The sequence below is a fragment of the Osmerus mordax genome, chromosome 10 (assembly GCF_038355195.1).
Source record: "Osmerus mordax isolate fOsmMor3 chromosome 10, fOsmMor3.pri, whole genome shotgun sequence".
NCBI classification, from domain to species: domain Eukaryota; kingdom Metazoa; phylum Chordata; class Actinopteri; order Osmeriformes; family Osmeridae; genus Osmerus; species Osmerus mordax.
This window is the reverse complement of record NC_090059.1, coordinates 15,483,575-15,510,905: the sequence shown is the minus strand read 5'-3', so window position 1 is coordinate 15,510,905 and position 27,331 is coordinate 15,483,575. Positions and strand designations below refer to the sequence as shown.

General features: G+C 44.7%; 2 protein-coding genes across 3 annotated transcripts; one reads left to right on the top strand and one right to left on the bottom strand.

Moving 5' to 3' along the window:
• Positions 1 to 1,049: 1,049 nt before the first annotated feature.
• Positions 1,050 to 25,610, bottom strand: itga3b (integrin, alpha 3b). Of its 2 annotated transcripts, XM_067244299.1 has the most exons (26): positions 25,318 to 25,610; positions 13,302 to 13,432; positions 12,191 to 12,273; positions 11,727 to 11,976; positions 11,207 to 11,296; positions 10,722 to 10,923; positions 9,736 to 9,929; positions 9,168 to 9,256; positions 6,091 to 6,224; positions 5,850 to 5,939; positions 5,607 to 5,674; positions 5,352 to 5,494; positions 4,767 to 4,913; positions 4,582 to 4,679; positions 4,277 to 4,445; positions 4,077 to 4,151; positions 3,893 to 3,972; positions 3,719 to 3,796; positions 3,507 to 3,609; positions 3,027 to 3,203; positions 2,712 to 2,834; positions 2,308 to 2,421; positions 2,111 to 2,209; positions 1,883 to 2,008; positions 1,558 to 1,711; positions 1,050 to 1,185 (listed from the first exon to the last, which is right to left on the bottom strand). In XM_067244299.1, exons 1-25 carry the CDS (start codon positions 25,491 to 25,493, stop codon positions 1,601 to 1,603), a joined length of 3,150 nt encoding a protein of 1,049 aa, XP_067100400.1. In that variant the 5' UTR covers positions 25,494 to 25,610; the 3' UTR covers positions 1,050 to 1,185; positions 1,558 to 1,600. The 2 variants fall into 2 exon arrangements, with proteins under 2 accessions (XP_067100400.1, XP_067100401.1); XM_067244300.1 differs by lacking the exons at positions 13,302 to 13,432; positions 25,318 to 25,610 and having other exon boundaries at positions 11,727 to 12,013.
• On the top strand, positions 7,698 to 8,979 carry LOC136950566 (intelectin-like). The gene has a single exon (XM_067244976.1). The coding sequence runs from the start codon at positions 7,718 to 7,720 to the stop codon at positions 8,735 to 8,737; it is 1,020 nt and encodes a 339-aa protein (XP_067101077.1). The 5' UTR covers positions 7,698 to 7,717; the 3' UTR covers positions 8,738 to 8,979.
• Positions 25,611 to 27,331: the final 1,721 nt, after the last annotated feature.

Genomic DNA, 27,331 nt, shown 5'->3' with positions numbered 1-27,331 from the left:
CGATGGACCACGTTAACTAGACTAGGCTATTCTATTCCTAAAAAGAATGTTTAGGGGTGATTCCAGAAGGGGATATCTGCAACAGCAGCTGGCCAGACCACTCTGTATCATGTGGCAATGTTCTGTCATTCTCTCTCTATGCCTTTTCTATGTACAGGATTCTGTTCCATCGATCAAAAACCAATGGAAGTGGTGGGAGTTGGAGTGTAAACATCTTTCTCTTCATCCACTGTACTCTTGGTCTCCATAAAGACTTCCCCAGTGTGCTCATTATCTCACGGCCAGGCTGTGAGCTACAAACAGGCATCTCATGTGGTAGCAACATCATCAATTTAGATATCAATACTGAGCTGATCACTTGTAAGGCACTCATGTTACATTTATTCATTTTAGCAGACGCTTTTATCCAAATGTTGTTATGTTGTCATTGGTTAATGCATGACAATTGCTAGTTTAGCATTTAACTTGCTAAAAATATATCCCAAAATATCATTCTAGGTCTGTGTGACATCGTAACCTACAACCAACATGGAACACAATTGTAAATAGTAGGAGAAGAAAATAATGACATTTACAATCACAAAAAAATTAAATTAACGGATTGACCTTTTTGGGAGAAAATCTGGTGCTGCTTCTAAATGTCATTAGGAATTTAGAAAAATTAAAATAAAACAAAATATACACCAATATGTCTATTCCAGTACATACAAGTACAGTACATAACACATGGAAAATACATTTACAACCAATATGGGATGTTTTTACAACATACAACACTGCTTTCACCAAAATACTTTAAATATCCTGATCCTCAGAATAGAACAATGGCATATTGCACTCAGAACAAGAAAAAAGACACGTTTTGATGAAAACGTACTAGGACTTGTTAACAAAATGACCAATAGTTTGGTCCATAGTTTGTAAAAATCCAGCCTGTGACAACCCCATTCTTCTCTTTCATCAGTTTTAAGAGTTCAGGGTTCAACGGTGAAGGGGTTGAGAGGTTCAGTAGTAGTATTGTTGCATCTCAGTCCAGTTGGTGACCCAGTACTTCTTCTGTGGGTCTTCAGGCATGAAGCCCATGTTGAACTGGTACTCTAACTGGTAGCGTTCCTCGCGGCGGATCTTGACTCCGTGGTACTTTGGCATGATCCTGTAGTAGATGGCCCGTCTGAAGAAACCAAGCTGTAGGAAACGTTTAAACCAGGTGTTAATATCAGTCATACTGGCATTAAGGATTGTAGGTTCACAACACTGTATCACTTTTAAATATTGAGCCGAGAATTTGTTAGTTTAGTAAGGAGGGAAACACACAACGACAACAGAAGACGGGACAACATCTGTCAGAATCAGTCAGCAGAATCAGTAAACCAACCACCAGAAGACTGAAAGACACAGAGCTATTCAAGGAGTGGAGAAGAAAGAGGAAACTAAACGAAAGCATAAAAGTTAGTCGCAGCCTAGAAAAGTAGGAAAAATGCTATTAGTTCAACAACAACAAAACGTTGCAACAAGGAAGTGGGAAAAGTCCACCCCGGTCCACATAAACTCCATTACCCAGGAGCCCAAGCGGCCTGTGCTGGTGAGCGGCCTGCTGGTCTCAGTAGTCCTCAGTCAGCCTCTCTGTTTCAGAGGGCTGGATCTTCATCTCAGCCTTCTGGCCTTTGGCCTCGTACATCTCCCTCCTGCTGGCCCTCCTAAAGAAGCCACACTGAGGGAGGGGGTGGGGGTGTTAGACTGGTGGCTGGATATGCCGCAGGACGAGCCAAGTTCTAGAACAGTCTCTTTGACCCACGTAGCTACAGTACAGTGGTAGAGTCGACACCTGGAATGAAAGGCTGGGTGTTTCTAGACACGTCAGAGGACGGTCACCTCCTCTCACCTTCCACAGGATCAGGCTGATGATCCCCAACAACAGGATCCCGGCTACCGCGGCAACGATGATGATCCACATGGGGACCTCGTAGGGGGTCTCCTCCCCCAGCACTGGATCAATGTTCAGTCCAAACTAGGGGGGGGGGGGGGGGGGGGGGGTCAAGAACAACATTAATGATCAGTAAATGTAACGTCTGTCATCATCATCATCATCATCATCATCCTCCTCGCTTACCTCTCTGGCTTCATCTTTCATCTTTATGGTGGGTTTGTCTGTAATCAGCTTCAGAGTGGCCTTCCCCTTCACTGTCACTCTTAAAGAATTGGCATAGTCCTACACACACACACACACACACCGACAGTCAGCACATCACAGTACATGTCCATTAATTGGTTATCCGACTGTTTCTGCTGCAGTCAATGACCTTTTACCTCCAGCATGGTGCTGTTCCACACGCGTGCCCTGACTGTGACCTGGGCAGACTGGGACATGTTGGTCAGAGGGCAGGTGAAGGTCACACAGCGGGCTGTGTTCAGGGAGCAGTCCTTCACAGACACAGAGGGGGACAGTTCATGTGGATGTTGACTGCTCCATTCCTCTGTTCGCATGTCTAAAATCCTCTAACCCGTCCCTCAATCCACTACTCTACCTCCTCCCCCCCTCCATCTACCCATCCGTCCGTACATCTATCCAGCCAGCCATGCATTCATCCATCAATCCACACATCCATTTGTCCATCTACACATCCATCTATCCATCCACCCCTCGAACCATCCATCCCACCATTTCTTTGCTCTGTGTAAGGGTGGTGAGTGCTGCGGGCCAGGGCCCTCACCAGCAGGAAGGTCTCCTTGCGAGGAGACAGCACAGTGATGGCCGCCTGCGGCTCGAGGATCTGGGGCCGGATGGCCTCTTCCTTCACCTCCCTCTTCGGCCGCTTGCTTCTTCTGTTGGACAGCTGCGGGGAAGAGATATGGACCCGGGAGGAGGAAAGATTGAGAGGGGAAAGACGGGAGAAACAGGTCACAGGAGTGGAGGGGAAAACCCAACACAGCGTTTTAATAACCAGCGTTCATCTGAGAAAGAAAAAAAGAAAGAAAGAAAGAAAAAGAGAAAGAAAAAGAAAAAGAGAAAGAAAAAGACTACTCACAGTGAGGTTTAGGAAGTTGACTACGTCCTCAGGAGGCACACAGCGACTCTCTGCCGTTCCCTTGGTGATGATCTCAGTCAGGTACAGCAGCCACTTCCCATTGGTCACCTCCAACGGCCAATCAAACTCCAGTGCCAGCATCCCCATGCTGCCCAGAGGCTGACCCAACACCTCCACCTGGTGGCAGGGAGGAGTAAAGCTGTCATGTTTACGTCAAGTCAAGTATGTCTTTGTCAAACAATACTACGCAGTGATATGGTATCTAAAGTGCATGGTTGCATCATGACAAGCTTTGATACTCTTTTACTAGTATCGAACTCTAACGATAAGAGTATGTCTCTGGATAAGAGTGTCTGCTAAATGACTAAATGTAAAGGCAAGAGTCTGTTACTGTGTGTGACTTGATTATCTGGAGGAGTGAGAACTTGCAGAACCAAGTAAACAGCCAAAATGTATTGCACGTGTGGACATATGCCTGACCTTAAAGGTGTACTCCACAAGACTGCCGATGTCGCTTGTGGTGTTCATGGCTGACTCCCCCATGACCATGCCACTGAACTGGGTCAGAACCTGGGGCTGTTCTCTGGCCAGCGGAGAAGAGAGATGTGGATTTGTTTTTGCAAGTAAGTAAGTAAAAAATATGCATAGGTATATGTAAATATAACTGCTGAAAGCAATTTGTGTAGGCTTACATTGAGAAGGATGTCAGGATGGTGTTCTCAATCAGCATGACCACAGGTACAGGGAACAGGTCGTTCTGTTCACTCAACCTGAAAAAAAACAGCAACAATAATGTAACGCATCTCTGTGTTCTAGAAACTCCGGTCTGTTTGCTAAAGTATTACTGTAGTTATTTGTCTTCTTACGTGGACAGCTGTAAGCGGGACTCAATCTCTTGTGTGTAGAGCGTAATACCCGAAGTCTCAAATATGATTAGCAGTGAAACCTGGAAGAGGCCAAAGAGATTCACATCCCACAACAGACACACGGTACTTCATATGAAGTCAATTCGCACATGTCTACACAGTCGTGTTACAGCTTTGCTCTTACCTTCTCATTACTTCTCAATGGATTGCCTAGTTCACACAAGACAGTTCCCTCTGCACTGCATTCTACATCAAGGTCCTAACCACACACAAACACACACACACACACACACACAATGTTAACATCACATTGGCTTTCCTTCACGTTTCATCCACACAAGCCAACATCAGGCCTGTCTCTCTGCCGCCCCCGTGTGGACAGACCCGGGCCCTGAATCCAGAGTAGCGCAGCACGTCCGGGATGGTGATGTTCAGCATGGCCTGGTGGGCGTCCTCGGCAACCTTCCCCTGGCTGGGTGTGTTGGTCACCTCCACCAGCAACATCACCTTCTTTACATCACTGCTATACTGCAGAACCTGCAGGTTCCCCTTACTGCACACGCACATCCACACGCACGCACGGACACAAACACACACACAGAATTTGTTTGTGACAGATTCGAATATCTTAAAAGCTGTATAAATTACGAGTTAATTCTGCACGCGTGATTCCAGTTCTGTCCACACACCTAGGGTAAGGTGTTTTACCCTCGTTAGCAAACTCAGCCTTTAGCTGAAGGTTACTGCTGCATTTGTTGTCTATGCCACACTCTTTCTGGAAGTGGATCTGAAAACGAAGACAGAGACTCAAAGATGTCACCCGTAGCCAAACGAACCTGAGGGTCATTAAAACGATGAGTGAAAGGGACCCTACCTCAGTCCTCTCCGTGACCTTCTCCTTGTGGCTCAGGATGGGGAAGGAGTCAAGGTTCTGGAGGGAGCGCCGGGCTTTGGGTTTGGTCTCATGCAGAGACATGCTGAGAGAGAACACCACCGGCTCCAGTTTGTCCCTCACGTTCTCCTGCAGGAATGACAGCAAACATTTTTTTACCTCCTCATGTAAGATATGAATAGGCAAGTGGCACCAATTCAGCATTGTTCCCAAAAAATACTACAGTATCTCAGTTGGTGATTAGGGTATGATGATGATGTTCCTCCTGCATGTGTGAGCCTGCCTGGGAGTCAGGTGGCTGAGCGGTTAGGGAATTGGGCTAGTAATCCGAAGGTTGCTGGTTCGATTCCCGGCTGTGCGAAATGACGTTGTGTCCTTGGGCAAGGCACTTCACCCTACTTGCCTCGGGGAGAATGTCCCTGTACTTTCTGTAAGTCGCTCTGGATAAGAGCGTCTGCTAAATGACTAAATGTAAATGTAAATGTGTGCTCTCGTGAATATTCAGAGACAGAATGAGCTGGTCGTGTGCGTCCGAGTGTGTGCGTGTTTGAGCTATCGAGCGGTTACCTTGACGATGAGCTGCAGCACACTGCACACGGCCGTAGGAGAGGGCAAGGTCAAGAGGTCAGAGTACGAATCATCCTGGTTGACCAGGAATCTAACCCTGGGGCTCCTACGGTCCATGTCTGCCTTCACTGTGTAGTTCACAGCTGTGACACAGGAGAATATGACACGACACGGTTATTGTCGGCATGCTTTTGCGTGTTTGTGTGTGTGTCTGCACGTCTATGAGGTCATCGTGCGTGAAGCAGGTTTACTCACTGACGTCCTTCTTTAAGTCCTTATTTCCCGTGCTGAGCGTGTAGGAGAAACACACCGTCACTGTGATACTGGGAAACAAACACAGGGTATCAGGAGATTACTGCTTGAAACTTGTTAAATGACATTTAAGGAATCTATCATAGATTCTATTTTGTTTGTCAATCAAACACTTCCAAACAATGCTCAGTACTACTCAGTACAATGTTCAATGCTCAAGCATTTAATCTAAAGGATATTTCTCACCAAGGTTTGTCCTTAGGTGGGCACTGCTTGGGGTCAACAATCTTTGGCTGCACCGTGAAGTTCTTAGAGATGTGGATAACTGGACGAGCTCTGGAAATGACGAAGAGATACATAACTGTCAAGGCTTACAGTATAGATGGAGGCTAGTCAGGATGTTTGACACAGGCACATACAATCCAGATGGGATATGAGTTCCTAGAACCAAACATGAACCTCTAACCCCTCTCATCCACTTCCTCACCTGAGCAGAGCGATGCGATCGTCCAGGGAACCCACTACGATGTCCGGGTACCTGTTCTCGTCCATGTCTATACCCCCATTGATGGAATAGCCGAACGTCTGAAACCCACTGCTCACTGACTTCCCCTTAATAACCTACAGGGGGCAGCAAAGAGAATGAAATGAAGACAAATACAGAACACCTGACTTCAGGGTACTTCCAAACGGTTCCAGTACTTGCAGTAACTGTTCTATATTTGGGAGATCATTTGGAAGATTCATCAGGATACTTCAGGTCCGTGGCTGACACTTGAAATGTTCAATGCGACCTACAGAAGGTTGTGACTTTGCAGGTGACTTGGATGGCTGTAGAACCCACACAGACAGTAGTACAATAAAGAAGACAACTAGGTGCATAAAACATGTAAAAAGAGTTAAAAGAGAGGAGGGTGAGGCTCTCTTATCAGACTTTCCCAGTAAACGCAGTAAAACATATAAATCCTTTCCTGTAACTGTCCTTGATTTCTGTCAATAATTATATCTGGGATCATGTGAATGTGGCGTGAATGTGAGTGGACTCGGATATAAGGAGACACATTTCAACAAGCTGAAAACAGACTTGAACACGATAGGTGCACTGTAGATATGAAGAGCTTCAACACTCTCCTGCGGTTGGTCATTCCTCTGCTGCTGACCCAGCAGGTGTCCTGTGCCGTGATGTCCCAGCCCGAATCACACAACGAAACACAACCGGACGGCGAAATCTCAGAGTCCAGTCCTGAGAAGGACAGACTTTACTCATTTGGAGAAGTTGAGAAACAGAACCCACTATGTTGCCAGAAGCTGTAAGATGTAAGGCTGAAGATGTAGCAGTGTGGCACGTCCCTAACAGGTCACCCCTGGCCCACTGGAACCTGGCCTCCATCCTGCGCTACCACACGGAGAGACGCTTCCTCACCTTGTATGGGGGGAACCTGTATGAGCTCTTTAAGCGCTACCCTGTACGGTACAATGTTGGGTCATGCAGTGACAGAGGACCCTCCATACCAGTAGTGTACGACTACGGAAGCAGGCAATCGACCAGTGAATTGTATGGTCCTCTCTCAAGGACTCGGTTTGAGGCAGGATTTATCACTTTCAGAGCCATAAATTACGAAAGGGCAGCCTCCGCTATCTGCTCTGCAGAGCAGATAGCAGAACAGGCCGGTAACCATAGTCTGAGATTTAGTGAAGCCCAACCATAGTGAATCATGAATCTGGAACAAGATATGGAGCAGGGCAATACTTTTTAAAACGTTTTTAGAATAGTTTGTGTTCTTTTACTGTCACACAGACAGTGGTATAATAAAGTAGACCACTAGGTGGATGAAACTCTTACAGTAAAAACGTGTTCAAAGAGAGAAGGGTAAGTCACGGTTTTGTGGATCAAAACAAAATGTGAGATGTCTGACCCTCTTATCAGACTTTCCCAGCAAGCGCAATAAAACATATAAATTTCCAGTAACTGTGTTGTTGATTTCTGTTAATAATTATATCTGGGATCATGTGAACGTGGAGTGAATGTGAGTGGACTCAGATATAAGGAGACACATTTCAACAAGCTGAAAACAGACTTTTGTGGCTGCGAACACGACAGGTGCACTGTAGATATGAAGAGCTTCAACACTCTCCTGCGGCTGGTCATTCCTCTGCTGCTGACCCAGCAGGTGTCCTGTGCCGTGATGTCCCAGCCCAAATCACACAACGAAATACAACCGGACGGCGAAATCTCAGAGAGTCCAGTCCTGAGAAGGACAGACTTTACTCATTTGGAGAAGTTGAGAAACAGAACCCACTATGTTGCCAGAAGCTGTAAGGAGATCAAGGAGAGGTATGCAGAGGAAGAGGACGGCCTGTACTACCTGACCACCACCAGTGGGACCGTGTACCAAACGTTCTGTGACATGACCACCGCGGGAGGAGGCTGGACGCTGGTGTTGAGCGTGCACGAGAACAACATGTACGGAAAGTGCACGGTGGGCGACCGGTGGTCCAGCCAACAGGGCAGCAACCCCAACCTGCCGGAGGGGGATGGAAACTGGGCCAACACCGCCACCTTCGGGACAGCCGAGGGCGCCACCTCCGATGACTTTAAGAACCCTGGTTATTACGACATAGCGGCTGAAGATGTAGCAGTGTGGCACGTCCCCAACAGGTCACCCCTGGCCCACTGGAACCTGGCCTCCATCCTGCGCTACCACACGGAGAGACGCTTCCTCACCTTGTATGGGGGGAACCTGTATGAGCTCTTTAAGCACTACCCTGTACGGTACAATGTTGGGTCATGCAGTGACAGAGGACCCTCCATACCAGTAGTGTACGACTACGGAAGCAGGCAATCGACCAGTGAATTCTATGGTCCTGTCTCAAGGACTCAGTTTGAGGCAGGATTTATCACTTTCAGAGCCATAAATAACGAAAGGGCAGCCTCCGCTATCTGCTCTGGGGTCAAGCCAAACGAATGTCATACTGAGCACTACTGTATAGGAGGAGGAGGACATTTCCCTGAAAGTGCCCCACTTCAGTGTGGTGACTTTGCTTCCTTTGACGGGAGTGGCTATGGAACAAATTTGCTCTATAGTGCCTCAAAGGAGATCACAGAGGCAGCTGTGCTGTTATTCTACCGATGAGCAGGCCGGTAACCATAGTCTGAGATTCAGTGAAGCCCAACCATAGTGAATCATAACTCTGGAACAAATATGGAGCAGGGCAATACTTTAGCAATTGTTTTTGTTTTTGCAAGAATAATTGTTTTACCAAAGTCCGAACTTCGGGTACCTCTGTATGTAATTACATCTTGTTGTAAGTCATTGCTACTGAGGACTGTAAAATATTTTTGATTTATGAAATAAATAAAAACGACTGGATCACAGATGAGGTTGTGTGTTTTTCTTTCAACCTTTCACATTCTGCTTCAGTGTGATATGTGGGTTCTCAGAGAGGTAGTACATTATAGTTTGAATAAACACATTTGTTTAAATAATATTTTGTGCATTTGCAGATGTGACAGCTGAGAATGTCTGAGGAATGCTGAGCATTATGGGAAAGGAAGGTCCATACCTGACTGGCTTCCCCTGAAATTCCTTTCTTGCTTCCCATCCATATGTAAACCTCCCCGTTTTCATGGAACGGTGCCCCAACAGCAATGTCTATAAAATGAATAAGATTAATGTTACAATTAACGAATTGGGCTCAACATACAGTAACAGTCAACTGAAGATAATGTGTGTGGCCCTGCCCATCTCTGACTCACTTTAAGATCAGTAAACTTTGCTGTGATGTTCATCTGAACACTAGGTGGCAGCACCACACTGGCACACTTGTAATGAACTTGTTTCTTCGTGAGATTAAAAGGGCTGAACCTTCTCTTAAATAAGTTACAATAAACCTTCTCTTGAATAATTGAGTTGATATCATGACATGATAACTTAATGTGTGTTACATATGTGTTAACCCTTTAACACATATATAATATTGAATTGAGTAAGTGAGTAAGTGGATGATCATTGATCCAAGTTTATGTTACCATACACTAAAGTGGGTCTTTAGTTCATTTATCCGAATGGGCAGTAGAATGGACTATGTATATTGCTGTCGTTATTCTAGTGAAGATCTGTAGTGACGTTACCTTGGAAACCATCTTGGTTGACATCACCGATGGCTGCCACAGCGAAGCCGAACCCAGACCCCCTGGGGCCCTTCAGTACGAGGGTCGGGCTCTCCTGGAAGGATCCGTTCTCGTTCATATAGACGTACACTGCTCCTCCCTTCTCCTTCCTCTGGTCAAAGTAAAACGGTGCGCCTACGATCAGGTCGTTCCAGCTTGAACAGAAAGCAGGCAGAAGCACATAAATATAAGTAATGGAGTCAGATGGCTGAGCGGTTAGGGAACCGGGCTATTAATCAGAAGGTTGTCGGTTTGATTCCTGGACGTGCAAAATGATGTTGTGTCCTTGGGCAAGGCACTTCACCCTACTTGCCCTGGGGGGAATGTCCCTGTTCTTACTGTAAGTCGCTCTGGATAAGAGCGTCTGCTAAATGAGTAAATGTAAATAAATATGACTAATAACAGGTCAGTACAGTAGGATCTCTCATTCATGTTCTAGATGTTTCCAGCTGGGGCCAGCTGTATCACAGATCTGTATCTACTTTAATGGTATTTTTCTTCATATTGTGTTTCTCTCGGTGCAGTCTTTAAACCCGAGCTCTCTGATGTGATGGTAGATCATGAAGACTGATGTTTAACGTCTCATTCATGCATTGAAAGGACGCAACAGAGGACATGCCTCAGCTGTGATGTAATGACGCTTATTCATCTCTGGTGGTGAGAAGATAAAGTGAATCTCTGATGTGGTGAAAAGAGGCTAAAAATCCATAAATTCTTCATCAAGTCAGGCGGGCCAGAGTGGGAGTCGTCCAGGTAACGTATGATGTATTGGTTGAAATAATCAGAAAACAGCATGCAAGGAAGAACTAGTCATTCTGTTCTCCAGTCAGAGAGAATAGTGTAGTATAATATAAGCAACTTAATGCCAGAAAGTAGCAGATGGCTGAAATATGGCATGCAGAAAAAAGGAATGACATGAATTCTCCCCTAAATATTCGGTGACCTACTCATCATTGTTGAGGTCGGCAACAGCCAGACTGTTCCCGAAGTACGAGCCCACTTGTTCCCCAGGGATGACGAGCACAGGCACCAGTTTGGTGTCCTTCCTCCCCAGAGTCACGGAGCCCTTGGACTCGTCTCTGGGAGACCCTGTTACCACTGTGTCTTCGTTTCGACTCAGCAGGTTCTTGTCCTCGTGGACAGAATAACCTGGGGTAAAAACAGGCCCAAGTTACAGCGGTGTTACTGGGGACAAGCCATAGTTTGTAGTAGTGGGTCACAACTAAAAACCTTTTAACATAAAGGTCAATGTTGACTTCCTGTGATAGTTCCTAATTTTTGTTCCCTCTCTATAGGAAATTTCAAGAAGTATGTGTACAGTCTATGCAGTATGAGAAGTGGTTATATTTGACAGGATGTTTTCAACCGAACAAGTTTACCAGCACAGTCTGATTGTCAAACCTTGTACTGCAGTATAGTAAACAAGACGTACCCATGTAAATGTTTCTGCTGGTCAGCTCTCCAAAGTCTGAGCCCAAGGGGATGTCCAGATCAGGGTCTCTCCAAGTGATGTGTACATTCCCTACATAACGAGAAACAAATATGGAAACACACTTTTACAAAATAGTAACAAGAAAACACACTAATCAAGAGGTGGCTTATTCAAATCCTCAGAAGAACGTGGGTGTGTCTGTAGGAGTGTCTATGCATCTGTCTATGCATCCGTCTATGCATCCGTCTATACATCCGTCTATGCATCCGTCTATGCATCCGTCTATGCATCCGTCTATGCATCCGTCTATGCATCCGTCTATGCATCCGTCTATGCATCCCTCTATGCATCCGTCTATGCATCTGTCTATGCATCGGTCTATGCATCTGTCTATGCATCTGTCTATTCATCCGCTTATGCATCCGTCTATGCATCCGTCTATACATCCGTCTATGCATCCGTCTATGCATCCGTCTATACATCTGTCTACACATTTTCATGTCATTCTCCCGGTGCGCACCTTGCCACGTGTAGCTGCCCACAGTGCCAATGTAGACGTCGGTGTCCGTGATGCCTGCGGACATGCCCATGCTGCACAAGCCCTCGCTCTTCTCGTTGTAGTTGGAGTTGCACACCTCGTAGTTGTAGGTCTGCCACCCGTCTCTGGGGTCAAAGGTCAGGTCGTTCCCCCTGACGTAGCACTTTCCCACCATGCGCCTGTGCTCCTCCGGGGCGCCTCCCACCATCTTAACGTAGCGGTGACCACACGCCTGCACCCCAGAGGCAGAGCAACCGTCACTGACACATCTAACAGAGGTACAGCAACAGCCACAAACATTAAGTAGATCTAACAGAGGGCATAGCTACAACCACTGACATAAAGCATATCAAACCATTTCACAGTGCAGTATTTAAAGCCTATAACATTTCTGTCTTTCAACCCTCAGCACAGGAATTGGACAGAGGGTGTAAAAGGGTTCTCACCAGCACGCGTCCCCCGCCTTTCTCTCTCTGGCTGGCAACCGTCACGCCCAGCCACATGCCCTCCACCATCTCGGAGGAGTCGGCTGTGTGTGGAGGGAGAGGTGTTCACAGGGAGCACCAAGGAACATGCATGCGTGGGCGTTTAGAGGGAGTTTGTGTTTGTTGAAGGAAGCTGCGTGCGGACTTGCTAGTACTGCAGAATACAGTTGATTCTTTTTGAAGGATGCTGTAATCATCAGCAGATGAGAATTGGTGTTTTTTTTATGTTGGTGATGTATTGGTGATGTGATGTTTCATTTGGAAAGGTTGGACATATGAACAATTTTTCATAATATTGTAACGTTTGGCAATGTCTTTTTGTAAATAAAAGTTGTAATGTTCACGTTTAACAGTTATAAATGTGTAGACATGCAGAGAAGTGATAACATGACACTGTTATTTCTGATAGTATGTTTTCAGGGAAGAACAAAAACATCCCCACCATCATCATTAACGGTCATGAGGACCGTCAGGAAAGCAGGACAGCCAAGCATCGAAGATGACAGTTTAAACCGTCGTGGATAAAGTCCCAACTTGGCGCTCACCGCAAAAATACTCTGTGACAGCACCAATTCCCTGACATCAAAACGTAAATCCGTTATTATCTTTCTTACTTTCTGCCTCTGAGGGAAGCAGCCCTGGGAACCCACCACACAGTGGTGAGTCTACCCATAATAAAGTTTAATTACGAAGGCTGCTCCCTCAGTCCCATCTGGAACATGCCTTTCAGGGCTGACTGAGATACTCGAACAGCTTAGCCATGGGAGGGGGGGGGGGGGATCTGCCTTTGTGATCATTTGATACTGAAGCTTCTGAGCAGAGAGGAAGTAACAGCCAGGCTCTAGATTAGACTGGAGATATCAAGGCCTGGATATAAAATATGGGTCACTGGGGTGGTTCATTTTAGACACAAGAAAGGAATCTATTATTATGATTATTATCATATATTAACATAAATAGTGGCCACAACTCTATTTCTGTATAAGCTACTTTACAGTTGTTAATGGAAAAAAACAGAGGATTCATGTTGTGACGGGGGTCAAAGGTCATTCTAGTCGTGGTCGTGGCTTACTTGAGCTGACCAGATCCATCCTGGAGCAGTCAGAGGTATCTGTGTTGATGGGGCAGGAGTAGATGGCACCTGTCTCGTTGACGTTCTTCAGCTGCGACAGAGCCTTCTCCTTAGGGGCTCCTGCTAGGAGGCTGGGGCAGACAGACAGGCAAGCAGACAGACAGGCAAGCAGACAGACAGGCAGACAGGATCAAATTAGACCCGTTACATTTCCTGTCCCCACAACACCACATAACAACTATATCTGAAATATCGGTTGTAAATCACTGACATATCTCCCTTGATTGATTAGTACCATTTGGCATCCCACTATTAATTCTGATGACGACAGGCGTAAGGACAATTCTCTTATCCGTATACAGTAAGTCAGATGTGGTCAGCAGTCAACCATCCGCCTCATCATAACAAGGGTCTTAACCTGAGAGAGAGCGACACGAGCTGACCTCTGAACCCCCGAGGCAGAGGCAGAACAGAGGCAGCCTCTTGAGTGCAGAGATGAGAGAGCGGGGGGAATGGGGGCCTTAACCAAGACAAGACTGGACCTGATGCCAGGTTAGGGAGTCAACCCAGGCTACTAAGCCACTCGCTCACTCTCTCCCGCTCCAGGCCTGTCTGATGGCTGAGCAGTTAGGGAATCGGGCTATTAATCAGAAGGTTGGCGGTTCGATTCCCGGCCGTGCATAATGACGTTGTGTCCTTTGGCAAGGCACTTCACCCAACTTGCCCTGGGGGGAATGTCCCTGTACTTACTGTAAATCGCTCTGGATAAGAGTGTCTGCTAAATGACTAAATCTCCTGACATGGTGAACTCTGAAGCAGGTACACGATACAGCAGGCAGGTCCTGAGGCTGGTGTGAAGCGTGTAGTCAGATGTATCAGCCTCTGTTGATGAGTGTGAGCATGCAGGGACAGTCAGTGGTATGATATTATGGGATCCATGGAAGATAAAACCTGGAGGTCATACTGTCACAGTTCTTTATTTAAAGATCAAATTTGCAGCAGTCTATAAAATCTGCTCAAATCTAAATTGTACTTTTCCATTGTCTAGTACAGAACATTATGTCAAATTCCCCTTTGTTCTCATTGACGTCAGTCACACAAAGTGAGTCAAAGTGTTTTTGGTGCCTTGAGGCCATACTTCGAAGAATAAACACAGACAGAGGCTGCATGGACGAAACACAACCTTCCTTAATAACTGAAAGCGATAGAGGTTTTTGAAGTAACTTATATTAAGCTTGACTCCCTCAAAAGTATTTGAGGGAGTTTGAGACCAGCCAGTTGAATATTCCAAAAAAGTCAGATAACAAATTTACGTAAACTTTTTATCTTGATTCATATCTTGAACTTGGTGAGCCATACCTAAACTGAGTGTGCACCTTGTAGAGTGAAGGAGGGTGTATTTGGGAGCAGATTGGAAGCAGCGTGCCTGGCACTGCCCGTCTCATGCAGTGTTTATTCAAGCCCACACCACAGAAGAAGATGAATCAATACCTAACTATACAGTACTAGCTAGAACACACCAGCATGCCTATATATGGTCTTTCCGCTGCCATGCAGTATAAACATTAACCTCAACAGACTGTGAAGTGTAATCTCTGCTCTCTAGTCTGGATTCAAGGAGACTGATTGAAGAAGTCAACCCTAGTAACAGATCCAGGATCAGATGACTCCATTCCAAAACTTCAACTGTAACCATTCGATAATAACCATTTGATAAGCTGCACCTGAGAGAGGTGTGAGGAACTTGTCTGGATGAGTTAATTTCATCTTCTTTTAGCAGTTTAGCAGACAAAAAGGACATCTCTACAGTAAGAAGAGGTGTCCTGTTCCTACCCAGGAACATGCTACTAACACACTCCAGCCATATGAGCGCATCATTTCCAACCAAAGGACAATTATCCTCATTTTCTCCAGAGAGGCCTCCCCAGCCATTGATCAATTACCTTGTCAAGGTGATGACAAACAGCTAGAGCCCAAATGGCCTTTCAGTGGCACACCACGCCATGTATTTCCTATGGTTATGACTGAAACATTGTGGTTCCAATTGGTGATAGAGCGGCCTTGGCTTTTGTGATCACTCAGTAATAGACTATCTGAGATTCCACAGATGTTTGGAGTGGCTGAAACACTGACAGATATGGAGGGAATCAAGGCCACCAAGATTTGGTTTTCAGACCTACAGTACGAGACAAGGAAGTCTACTTTGTAATCTGATATGTGTGTCTGAGCGTGTCAATGTGAGGAATGTTTGTGTGTTCGTGTGTGTGTGTGTGTGTGTACAGAGGCTTACCTGAATGCATAGTCATTCAATCAAAAGTCATGGCCACCCAAAGAGTTAATCAATGGTAAAAACCTGTACCTAGTGGCTCAGAACAAGGAGTTAAGGAGTTAGGCTATTATTGTGGGAAATGAACACAATCAGAGATTATACTGGGTAATATCCAGGGTTATAGAAGAGCCAGGGTGAACCTATTGTGATCAAATCAACAAAACTGCACCCAGACCCAATTTTGCTGTGTGAAGCCACGAGGAATTGGAGCACTAAGGCTGAAAAGTTGATCTGGGCAGTGGGAGGCAAGCTAGGTCTTGGCAGCCTAATGGATTTTCGTCACACACCTCACAACAATACTGGTTCAGTTTGACCTGGTTTACACACAGAAAAGTCCCATCTCTTTGTTTCTCGGGGCCCAAGTAGGGAAAATGTTTGTTGCAGCAACTTAACCCCTGTCAACAATAAAACACTAACTGCTGTTCGTGGCTCAAATTTCTTGGAAGGAAATTAGGACAATTATGTTAATTTGAGAGACACCCACAGAGTTAGTAATATACAATGTGAGAAATCCTCAGTAGAAGATTATATTTCAACCATAACAACTGTGTAAATGTTCAACACCCTAGCAAAGAGCAGTACATGTTAATTGGGTTCTCTTGAGATTGCAGCTAAACTAAACAACAATGGCACATTCTCCTGTTTGACCTTCACACGCTGATATGTTCTCATTCCAGATTAAACAATGCGAGCCCATGTCTCCCACTCTGCTCATCACCTTCCAATAAACTCTCTGAATCCTCTCTGAGTCAGGAACAAGGAGCTGGGGGGCTGCATTCCTACTCAGAGAACATGTTGAAATTCGCCCCTCTCAACCAGCTAGCCGAGCTAAACCAAACATTTGCGATTGCTCACACCCACAAGGTGCATTGTTATGTTCTTCTATATTTGCTTAAGAAACTAAATAGGATCTAAATTGTGTCCTTGTTGAACTAGGATGTGACATTTTCTTTACAAACCTGCCAAGTCATAAACTACCCTATTTCATGCCAGACACACTAAACAAAAAGCCCTTAATTAAAGTAAGAGCCCGGTAGTATCAGAGAGAGAAAGAGTGAGAGAGCAAGAGTGAGAGAGAGAGCAAGAGCGAGAGCGCGAGAGAGAGAGAGAAAGAGAGAGAGAGAGAGAGCGAGAGAGAGAGCAAGAGAGAGACATGAAATGCAGGGTAGAAAAGTGTTGTTGGAAAACAGCATAAAGACTGTTGTATACACAGTAACATTTAATAACTGATATTCCGATTTTCTGTGTGAGAGGAGGACTTGTTTGAGTTTACAGAGACGCTCATCGGTCTCTCAGACACGTCCGCACTGCTGACACATGCAACAGTCTCCCGTCTTACAAACCGAGACAGAGACCGTATTCTTTCGTTCCCACCTGGGGAATATCCTTCCAACAGCCCTGTCCTCAAAAGATAATAAAGAGATTTAACAATGACAAGCAGTTAAGAGACAATGTGCAGCAACCCTTATGGAGAGTGAAAGAGAGGGCATAGTCTGAGCCGCGGAACATCCATCTCCATCTATCTCCAGTCTAAACAGCTCAGTGATAAGGCATGACACAGGGCTGCTGCAGACAGACGATGGCCATCAGTCCAGCTGGCGTCCTGCCAAAAACCCCTGGAGGTGTGAGTGTGAGAGAGTGTGTGCGTGTCTGAGAGAGAAAGTGTGAGCGGTATGTTAGAGAGAGACGTATATGCCTGCCTGTGTGTGTGTGTGTGTGTGTGTGTGTGTTTGCACGTGTATGTGGGTACACTCTACCGGTGATTGATCACCTGCCCAGATAAGCTCAAGAGGGCACTGATTTGTCACGGGAGTATCCTGCTGTGGGGGTGGAACACCAGAGTGCTCATGGGAAACGGAGTCCATCGGAAAATCACTGGTAGCCAATGCTGATAATGCACAAATGCAACTGGTGTAGACAAGATACATTTACATTACATTTACATTTAGTCATTTAGCAGACGCTCTTATCCAGAGCGACTTACAGTAAGTACAGGGACATTCCCCCGAGGCAAGTAGGGTGAAGTGCCTTGCCCAAGGACACAACGTCAGTTTTGCATGACCGGGAATCGAACTGGCAACCTTCGGATTACTAGCCCGATTCCCTCACCGCTCAACCATCTGACTCCCATATACAGTCCAGTCCCAAGGGGAGACTACACAAAACGAAACAAATAGACACCGTGTTGGACAAGCAGCATGCCTTACCTGCACTTCCCCAGTGGGAAGCCCAAGACTAGCGAATAAATCAATTACATTATATGAACGACCACATCGATTCCTGGAAAACCTCTGCACTTGAGCCAATTAGACCTGCTAAGCTAATAGATGGGGGTAATATTGAAGGTAGCGACTCAATTTGCAGATTCAATTTAGCATTAGAACTAGGGCGACCAGGTACACAATTAAGTTATGCCTTTGTAATGGTGTAACAGCTACTTTGAAAGAGGACAATATGTCTAATACTGCATGTCATGAGAATAGGGATTTCAAACAGGAACTGGTGATTGAATGTTACTGGAGAACGGTAGTCCTCAAAGACAAAGGGAAGGTCTCGAACTAGACCATGAACTCTGGGAATGAATCATTAACATTCTCTCACTTCATTTGTTTTAGGTGACTGATTTGGCTGATACTGATACAAAAAATTGCTTTTCACTTGTCCTTAGATAGGTCGTTTTGAAGTTTGAAGTCTTTATCTTCAGAAATAAACTATTTCTGGACTCTTACTGTCTACAATACAGCTTACAGAATACCTTCTCCTTGAGCACACATTGCTATCAGACCATTCAGCGTGTGCACACCTATCTGTTCTCACCTGCTGTGTGCACACGCACATAGCTGGCAGATGAGTCAAACACAAACATAGAGAAGGGGGCTGCAGTTTGACCACCTGCTTCAGTTGAAATGTGGTTGTCACAGACATGCCAACAACATTATTCACCATCTGGGACACACTGTGTGCCTTGCCTGCATTGGGAGGCCTTGGAACTGTGTGATGGGATGGGTGTAGCTCAGTGCAAGAACATTCAAGTCCAAAACAAGAGGTTTCAGATTTTAACTGTTTTTAACTGTTAATTTCTTAGGTTAATTTCTTAGGTTGAATATTAAAAGAACATTACTACTTAGAACAGTAGACCAATCAATCAAACCTTTCACAGAATATTTAGCAAGAATTTAAAATAACTTGTTGGAGATAGCATTTACATTAAATCTTTGAAGGGCCTTCTGACCCCAAAGATGATCAGACACCCATTATGATAACTATGAGCTTTGTATTTAGTTGACCATATTGGAGAACAAGAGTGCTTCATTCAATAGACCCAACATTCACCTAGTGTTAGTTCATTACTGCATGCATGATCAGCAGGTGAATGGCGGTTGGTGGTGAACCACTCAGACACACCTACTGAACCACTGAAAGGCAATTTTGAGGACAGCTTGAGGCTAAACTGCAATTCCACAACCCCAAACAAAACAAGTAGACCATATCTCATAGGATATGATCAATTTGAATTCCACCACAGAACTACCAGTTTTAGTAGCTCAAAATGGACTCAAAATGTTCTCTAGATTACTCCACAATGTCTCTGGCCTGACAGACTGCCATAGTAAACGACCTGTGGGGAGAACGAGCTTTTTGTTTGCTTTTCCCCTCTCACTGCTTTAGTCTCCACAGACGTACTTACTTTTCACGTTGTAGTACTGGTCAAACACAGATCCGCCTCACAATGGTGTCAGACATTTTAGAATGAATTCCAGAAAACACTGGGACACACAGGAAGAAGATCCATGCATCATTAGGATCAATAGTAACTCTACAGCAAAAGGAGAAATTCTAGAGAAAAGGAGAATTCTAGAGAAAACAAAAAACAAAAGTAATACTGTACATTTTCACCATGTATACAGGAAATTACCAGCCAGGCTGAACAACTCTGGAAGAAACTTCTGGTCCCTGTGTACACACAAGCACACACACAAGCACACACACACAAGCAAGCACATACAGGTGGAAACACACACACACGAAAGCTGTCAGGGGCATCTCAACATGACAAACATCCTGTTTGAGGACCACCATCTGCCTTGGGGAGTCATCAGTGAAAACAGAACAAACTCATTCAGACTGGTGGCAAATAAGTAAATAACTGATAGCAGTCGAATAGCACTGTACTCAGTGACACTAAAGCCCTCAGATTATTGCAATGTTCCCCACACAGGGGGGCTTTGTGTGAGTGATGTCATAGTATAGGGTGGATCTTTTACTGAACACACTGGGTCTCTCTACGTACACACCACATTAGTATACTGTACCCTTGGCTCCAGATCACACACGCTCACACCCACCCACCCACCCACCCACACACACACATCCACATCTGGGGAATCCGTAAACACATTTCTGTGTGGCCCGGGAGAACTTTGGCCCCAAATCGACCAATCTTTACAAGGCAGCAAAGTCAGTGGTTCTCGTTGAGCTAACCAGAGTAGTGGGTTTCCAACTGAAACACTTCCCTCACGGAGCTGTAAAAAGTGGAATTTACAACAGACTAGCCCTGAGATTATCTCCACTGTCCTGACCCCGCTTGGCTCTCCCCATATAAGGTTACAGGTTGGACAGCAGGGGGTTTGTTAAGTGTAGTCTTGACAGTTGCTGACAGTTGATGTTCTGCTAACTGCTAACAACATTTTAGCATGTTTGCTAAGGTAATCTACCAAATCTATATTTGGGTGGGGGGGGGGGGGGGGGGGGTGAGTGACTGAGTGAGTGTAACTGAGTTTAATTGGTTAAACTCACTCCAAGTATAAATACTGCACACTCGCGCCAAGATGGGCAGATAGGGAGGAGGATTAATTGACGAGCCGGTGACATCGTTTACAGAAGCTCTTACCACATCTTAAGTATTCCCCAATACAATGTTAGTGCCAAGAGACATGCATACCAAAGGTAAACGTATACCTCGCTATCAAATGACCGTCAAAGATGAAATATGACATGGGGAAAGTGAGATAGCATGTTGCTCCCTTGGCGACCATACCTTCATTAGCCCTGAGGTAACATTACAAGTTCATCCGCCATGCTGTTTCGGTGAGTTTGTACCGCCATAGCAGACAAAGGAAGTGTTCCTGTTTTGTTTGGTGAGAAGTTGTCTTCCCTGCAGGTGTTTCCTAGTGAAAGGCCCTCCGGGGTGAGTCTCCATGGCTGTTTTAGGGGAAAGCCTGGGATCATGCTGAGGTTGATTTCAACACGTTATTGGAACTTGTCAGTCATGCTAATGGGACAGAGGCTAAGATAAGTGACGCAGGCTAGTGGGGATTGGTTAGGGGTCATGATCACACCATGAAACTAGCAGAAATGTATGTTCTTTGAAAAATTCTGTAAAAAGGTTGTAACTGCTAAAGGAGGGCGGTAAAAGCTATCAACTGAACTTTGTTATAGGTTCAGCGTTGCTCAGATTGTGCTGAAACTTCACTTGGCAACATCATTGGCAATGGCCCTATACACTGAGAGCTATGGATTATTTCAGAGCTAATGCACAAAAACAGCAGACTAACAAAAAGAAGAACAACGATTAATTAATGCACCATAGGCTTTGATCCAATTTCTAGCAGACAGCACCAATGACTCAGCACTAACCATTTTCAGTAACTTCTACAGAGCATGGCTGTTATGATATCTACGTAAAGTAAAAATAAATAAATAAATGCTAATAAAATCAGAAAGATGTGCTGCAGCACGCGGTAGGCCATCCTGTATGCATTAAAACACCTTTAAAAACACAAAGTACAGACATATTATCCTAAAACAAAACTTAAGTACTACAGCTCTTTGTCACAGAGATTTATCAATGAACCACTGCCTATGCGTTGTAACTCATGGCATACAGTTTGTATGTTTAAGGGCCTAATGGACAACACAGGCTTCTTATCACAAAGGCGTGTCATTATGGCATGATGCTAGTGCTTTTGAAAAGGGCTTACTCAAGAGCCAAGGATGCAGCAATGGACATGGAATGCTGGACTGGAGCCAAGTCCAACTAACCCGTCCTGGCCATCTCTTTTATGTTATCGAGGGGACTATGCTTTGTTATTCATAATCACATTGGGAATTCTTCTGTCCTAATTCCTTTGTTAGTGAATGTAGTTACTGGGTTTTTCGGGAATCAACAGTATGAGGGGGGAAATCTCTGTCTGGAGTTTTGCATGAAAATTCAGTCTCTTGTAAAGGGACAAAGCTAGGAGACTTGTTACTGCAACGGCAGCTACTCTGTGTGTGTGTGTGTGTGTGTGTCTATCAAACCACTGACAGCCAATCTAATCTACACCTCTGTGGAGAAAGGGGAGGACCCCATTAAATGAAAGGCAGGATATCATGGTGTTGGGCCACAGCCCCCAGACAGAGATGAGCTGATGAAGCTGCACCTCTCAACTCTGATTAAATATGTCTGAGTCCAAGGATTAATGGACTCTTGATTACCCAATTCAGGAACACAGTGAATCATAAATGTGAGTCTGTGTTGAAAAGAGACAGATCGGCTTTTTTATGACCTGTTGAGGTTTGAATTGGATGCATACAAGATAAATTTAGTAGCAGAAAAGAGGGATGCGTTCAATCTCCTCGCTTTTAGTCCTGTCCCAACCTGCAACCTGGCAGGTCGCGAGTGTGCAGGCAAGAGTGAAACATTCCACGCATACCACCGAGTCAGGGGCCTGGAAGAACCAATAAGAGGCCAGCTGACAGCCTTGTCCCTCCTCTCCTGGTCCAATAAAGAACAAAACACCCAATAGACCTTCCACAAAAAAATGGGAGAAAGGGAAAAGAAGAGATGAGTGGAGTGGAGGGGGAGAGAGAGAGGGATGTCATGTTCAAATGACCAGGTACAGATATTGCATGAGCAAGGTGCTAGCTTGTCTGGATCATGAAGGCTCTGGGTTTTGTACAGGAACTAACCCCTTTCCTCCCCATAGTTGTCAGACATTGAGCTGGAGTATTCTGTTCTGGAATCATTCAAATTGTATAATGGCACTCTCCATGCCAAAACAATCTCAGCTCTGGTTTATTGCACCGGTAAAAACTTTTTTTTACAGCTCCAATCTTCAACTCTGTCAGACATGCATACAGACAAAAACTATACATAAATAAACATTGTACAAGCTATGCCTGGTTTATAGAACCCTTAAAATCATTTTTCACACTCATTCTCCGTCCCTCTACAATGGAGAAATGTAACGAGCAGACTTGTGGTCAACCCTTACTGTGGTGAAACAAGACAAAAACATCATTAAAGGAATACGGAACACAGACAGCAGACAACACAGATAAATCCCCCTAACTCAAACATAAGTCAGCACATTCTTCTGTCTCTTGAGACTGGCCGATACGATACAAAACTAGCCACCATAGCATCGCATGTTGGGTTACATCGTATACTGCGTACACTATCGGTTCACTAATACATGCTGCCTTTTCACACAAAATATCTGGTTAACTGAACTATGAAAAACAGTAAATATAAAAACTTACAGATATATCTAAGTAGTTTCCAAGTAAATTCATAGGTCAAAACATTTAGCAGCATAGCCAACATTACATTTAAGGTTACTGCTAGACTGTAGAAGAATTGTAATAATACAAATAAATAAAGATGTTGACATGTTGGAGCTCAGGTGCTAAGGGCACTCTCACTCACACTCTTTCATCTTCGGAAAGGTTTGAGTCTCTCAGTATGTCCCCAGGTCCCCTAGGTCCCCTGTCTCATCATCATGACCATGTGGTCCCCTTCTTAGGTTGCAGCTTGTGGACAGTGACACCATCTCACTGGGGACAGGGCCAGTGTCCAATCCATATCCCTGACTAAGAAGTCTCAGATTAATACATTGTTCTGCTATTTTATTAGGAATATATTTTTGGGGAGGGTTAGAGTTATTGTAAAACGGTAACTCCCCTACTCTTTATCTCAAGTCCATGATTACATCACAGGAAGAGGAGCTTAGTTTGTAGTTTTCTTTCCTGCCTAACTCATGTAGGCAATTAAATGGGCAATTCTCCATGACAAAACATTGACTGGGAAACACCAAACGCAATGAACGTATAATCTTCTCATGAATGAAACAGGAAGATGTGGGCAAAGGAAATCCTCAATTATGTACTGACGTACTGTAGTCCTAGTGGTCTCCTACCAGTGAGATTCCACATAGTTCAAAGATCTTTCAAGCCCACTGGGAGGTAAGATCTTAGAAGAACACATTTGTATTCATGTAACATACAGATATAATGGCAAGATATATGTTACATACATATCTGTATGTAACATACAGATATATGGGCAAGAATGCCCTTATAGACAATAACAAACTGCACAAATGACTGCCCAGTGACCATCTTATTGTGAAACACAGTATAAGCACCCAGCCTACCTACAAGAGCAGTGAGTATAAGGAAACATTTCCTCTGGGATTCTCTTCTAAGTCTGCAATCGAGTATAGAGTCCCTTCCCTAAGACATATTACCCTCAGGGGTACATTTAGTGAGGTATATGATCCCCTTTGGAGCACACAAACCAAGAACCTTGGAAGTGGAGGCTGTAATGTATGATCACCTGGCCCACCTGTTTATCCTGCAGCGAACAGCCCAGCACAGAGAGCACAACAGACATTTATGAGAAGTCTACACAAGTCCTTTTGGTTACAAATCTTCTATCCAAGACTACTACCATACCTATGAAACATTGCTTTGTTTTCTTACGCTGCCATTGATCAATCGAGTGGAATAAGTTATGGCATGGCTTAAGCCAGCCAGAAAGAGACACATATGAGATTCCGCGTAAGATAGCATACATAAAAAATGCTTTGCTTTCTGCAAACACATCCTCTTTAATTTAAATGTTCTGTCTTGGGCTATGTTCTGTGGCCTTTAGTTATGTAACAAACTAAAACACTGGCACACATTTTATGAATGTTTTGACGCATGAAGAAAGGTTAAAGGCAATGAGACGCTGTGTATTTAATAGGCATAAACGGATTATAAATAGCTTAGGTAAAAGGGAAGGTAAAGTTTTGTCTTTAACGCAATCTACCCTCCACACCTTCAACCAATACACGTAGGCTACACTCTTTCTACACACAAAAAACTAACGTTACCGGCGCATACTATTTCATGAATTGCGTAGCCATCAGGTAGCAAAGGCACAGACAGTAGCTCGATGTATTTCGGCGTCTTTGAACTTTAGAATCCAAGAATACATGTTTTTATTGTATCTAACGGAGAACTCCTAAACCGAGCCCTCATCATTGTCAGATTGGGAAGCAGCATCGATGTAAAGCGCCGAAAATTGTCGAAGGAAGACAGTTTGATGTGACAGGTGTGCGACTTGTGGGAGAGTTTTTATGCATAATTGAGAAGTTGCGGCACGGATCTACAGAGGTTTATAATACCGGTTTGCAATGGACAGCAATATACTGCTGATGATGACACCATTAGAACTTTAGAAAAGATTCCCGGAACCTTTTTAAAATCTAATTGGCGAAAGTGGTTTGTTCAATAACCTGATATGTGACAGTAGATCCGAGTTTCAAAAGCTAATATTTGCAAACTATACTACGTTAATACATAAACCACGTCTAAACCCCCACATCTTCGTCTGGACACTTAACAAATTACGTTCAATAGATGCACCGTGATACTCACAGGTATTGCTTCGAGCCTTGTGTCTGATAATGCAAAGCTACGGAGAATCCAAATAAACTGCCAGTGGTTTTTCCTTCTTTGATGACTGGGAACCGCTCGTCAATATTAAATCCAAAGCAGGTTGAAGTCACAAATAACAACGTCAAGACTCCACGGAGTAATATATCTGGGGCCATGTTTATTCCTCGCAGACTAGTTCCCGCAGCTCCACAGTCTGAAGCGGGAGTGTAAAATATTTTCCCTGCACCTAGGTTTCCCAGGTAGGATTCACAGTGCGCACTCCATTTAGAAACGTCTCTCCTCTCTAATTCTGTGAACGTCTGCTAAGGTGCCGGTGGCTGTCTCTCTCTCCCCTCCCTCCTTGCCTCTCCTCCACACCCATTGAACGAGTAGACCAACACACTCAAACCTGCATGGACTTTCACCAACTCTTCCGGTTTTTGTTGGATGCATACAGTGGATAGAGTTAATGATAGCTTAATTTAGTGTAATTGTAGCCACTTTGTGAACGTCAGCAATGGCAACGCACGCAAAGCCATTAGCTGTGTACATTCACTTAGGGATTTATCTCGCTTTCTCCCTCACTCCCTCTCTTTCACTCACTCACCCACTCACTCACAAACAAACGTATTCAAAAATACCAACAATAATTTTTCGAATAATCTTTTGACAAACCATAATTTGTGAAAAATATTATCCTCACTGAAGTATATCTTAAACACCTGCAAAATGCATTACTAAATGCATTGCACCGGTCATAATCAAATCTTGTGCAAAATAGTCCTGTCAGCTAAGCACTTAGTGGCCAAGACCCATGATGCTATGTTGAAGTGGAGTAAGCTTTTGTAAGTCTAGGACAACTGAGGTTCTCTCTGGACTCTCATGTTTTTGGGAGCCTCGTGATAGCCTGGTCTCCTGCCTCACCTCCAGGCCAACTGATTGTCACTAGGCCCGCCCTCGGTAAGAACCAGGCTCACCATTGACTCCACAACCTGTCAATCAAACTTCTGACCAGCAATACCTACTTCATTAAAAACCCTTAATCCCCTTAGTCAGTTCAGAGAGGGAGGCAGTGTTTTAGTCTGGTTCTAAACCCAACCCCCCAATCTTTCTTCTCTTATCTCCTTTCGCCTAACCCCTCTTAGAAACCGTTTTACCCGACTCGCCATCACCCACTCGGACTACACCCTGGCTTAGTTTTCAGCAATGTGTCCACCATGTTAGATGTCTTCAAGTACTAATGTGCTGTCAGTGACCTCTTCTCCTTGACTGGTGGAGGCTAGATTAGCTCTCTCTGCTATGCTCTCTTGCCTCCCCCTATGGGAGTGTGTGTCACTGGACAGGGTAATCCTTCTTCTCTCCCTAGTGAATTAATGTCTTTGTAGATAATAGTTCTAGCTGCACATTCCATAGGCCAACTTCCAACTTGTTGATACTGATGATGTGTTGTTTGTTCTGAAAAGCTGGCTATAAATACCCAATCAGATCTACATACTCTAGTGACAGTGGAATATTGAGCGACTCCACAGGGAAGTACAATTACAACAACGTTAGAACAATACTATAAGCTAATTTGTAGGAACAACAATGACGGTTCTGAACTTCAATCTTGCCAGCGAAAAGTATTCAACCCAAAGGTGAGTGCACAACATGCCAGTGTTTACAGCGTCAACATCCTGACGCTATCACTGGTCGGCATCTCATACTGCAGTGATGTAAAACAGATCCACTGGATAGTGCAAACAAAGAAACACATAACCTCTCTGACTCCAGTCAGGTCACACGAGATCCTAAAAAAAAAGGACATTAGGAGGAGGAATGTTAAGTAACCAGACCATAATAGACCGGCTACACAACCTCCTCTCCTTCAGCCTGTACTGGCTACATGATCAATGGTGATAACTGTGTGAGCGTGACAGTATGACAAGCACACCTGCCATCAGATCTTCCACCCCCTCCAGCTCTCTGCCCCACCCTGCAGTGGGTCCTATCTACACAGCAGATGCTTCTCAAG

Coding starts and splice junctions, on each gene's coding strand:
- LOC136950566 (XM_067244976.1), top strand. CDS start 7,718: ATGAAGAGCTTCAACACTCTCCTGCGGCTGGTCATTCCTCTGCTGCTG.
- itga3b (XM_067244299.1), bottom strand. CDS start 25,493: ATGGCCCCAGATATATTACTCCGTGGAGTCTTGACGTTGTTATTTGTG. Junction 4,446..4,581: donor GGTAAAACACCTTACCCTAG/GTGTGTGGACAG, acceptor GTGCGTGTGCAG/TAAGGGGAACCTGCAGGTTC. Junction 3,973..4,076: donor CATTGAGAAGTAATGAGAAG/GTAAGAGCAAAG, acceptor GGCCTCTTCCAG/GTTTCACTGCTAATCATATT.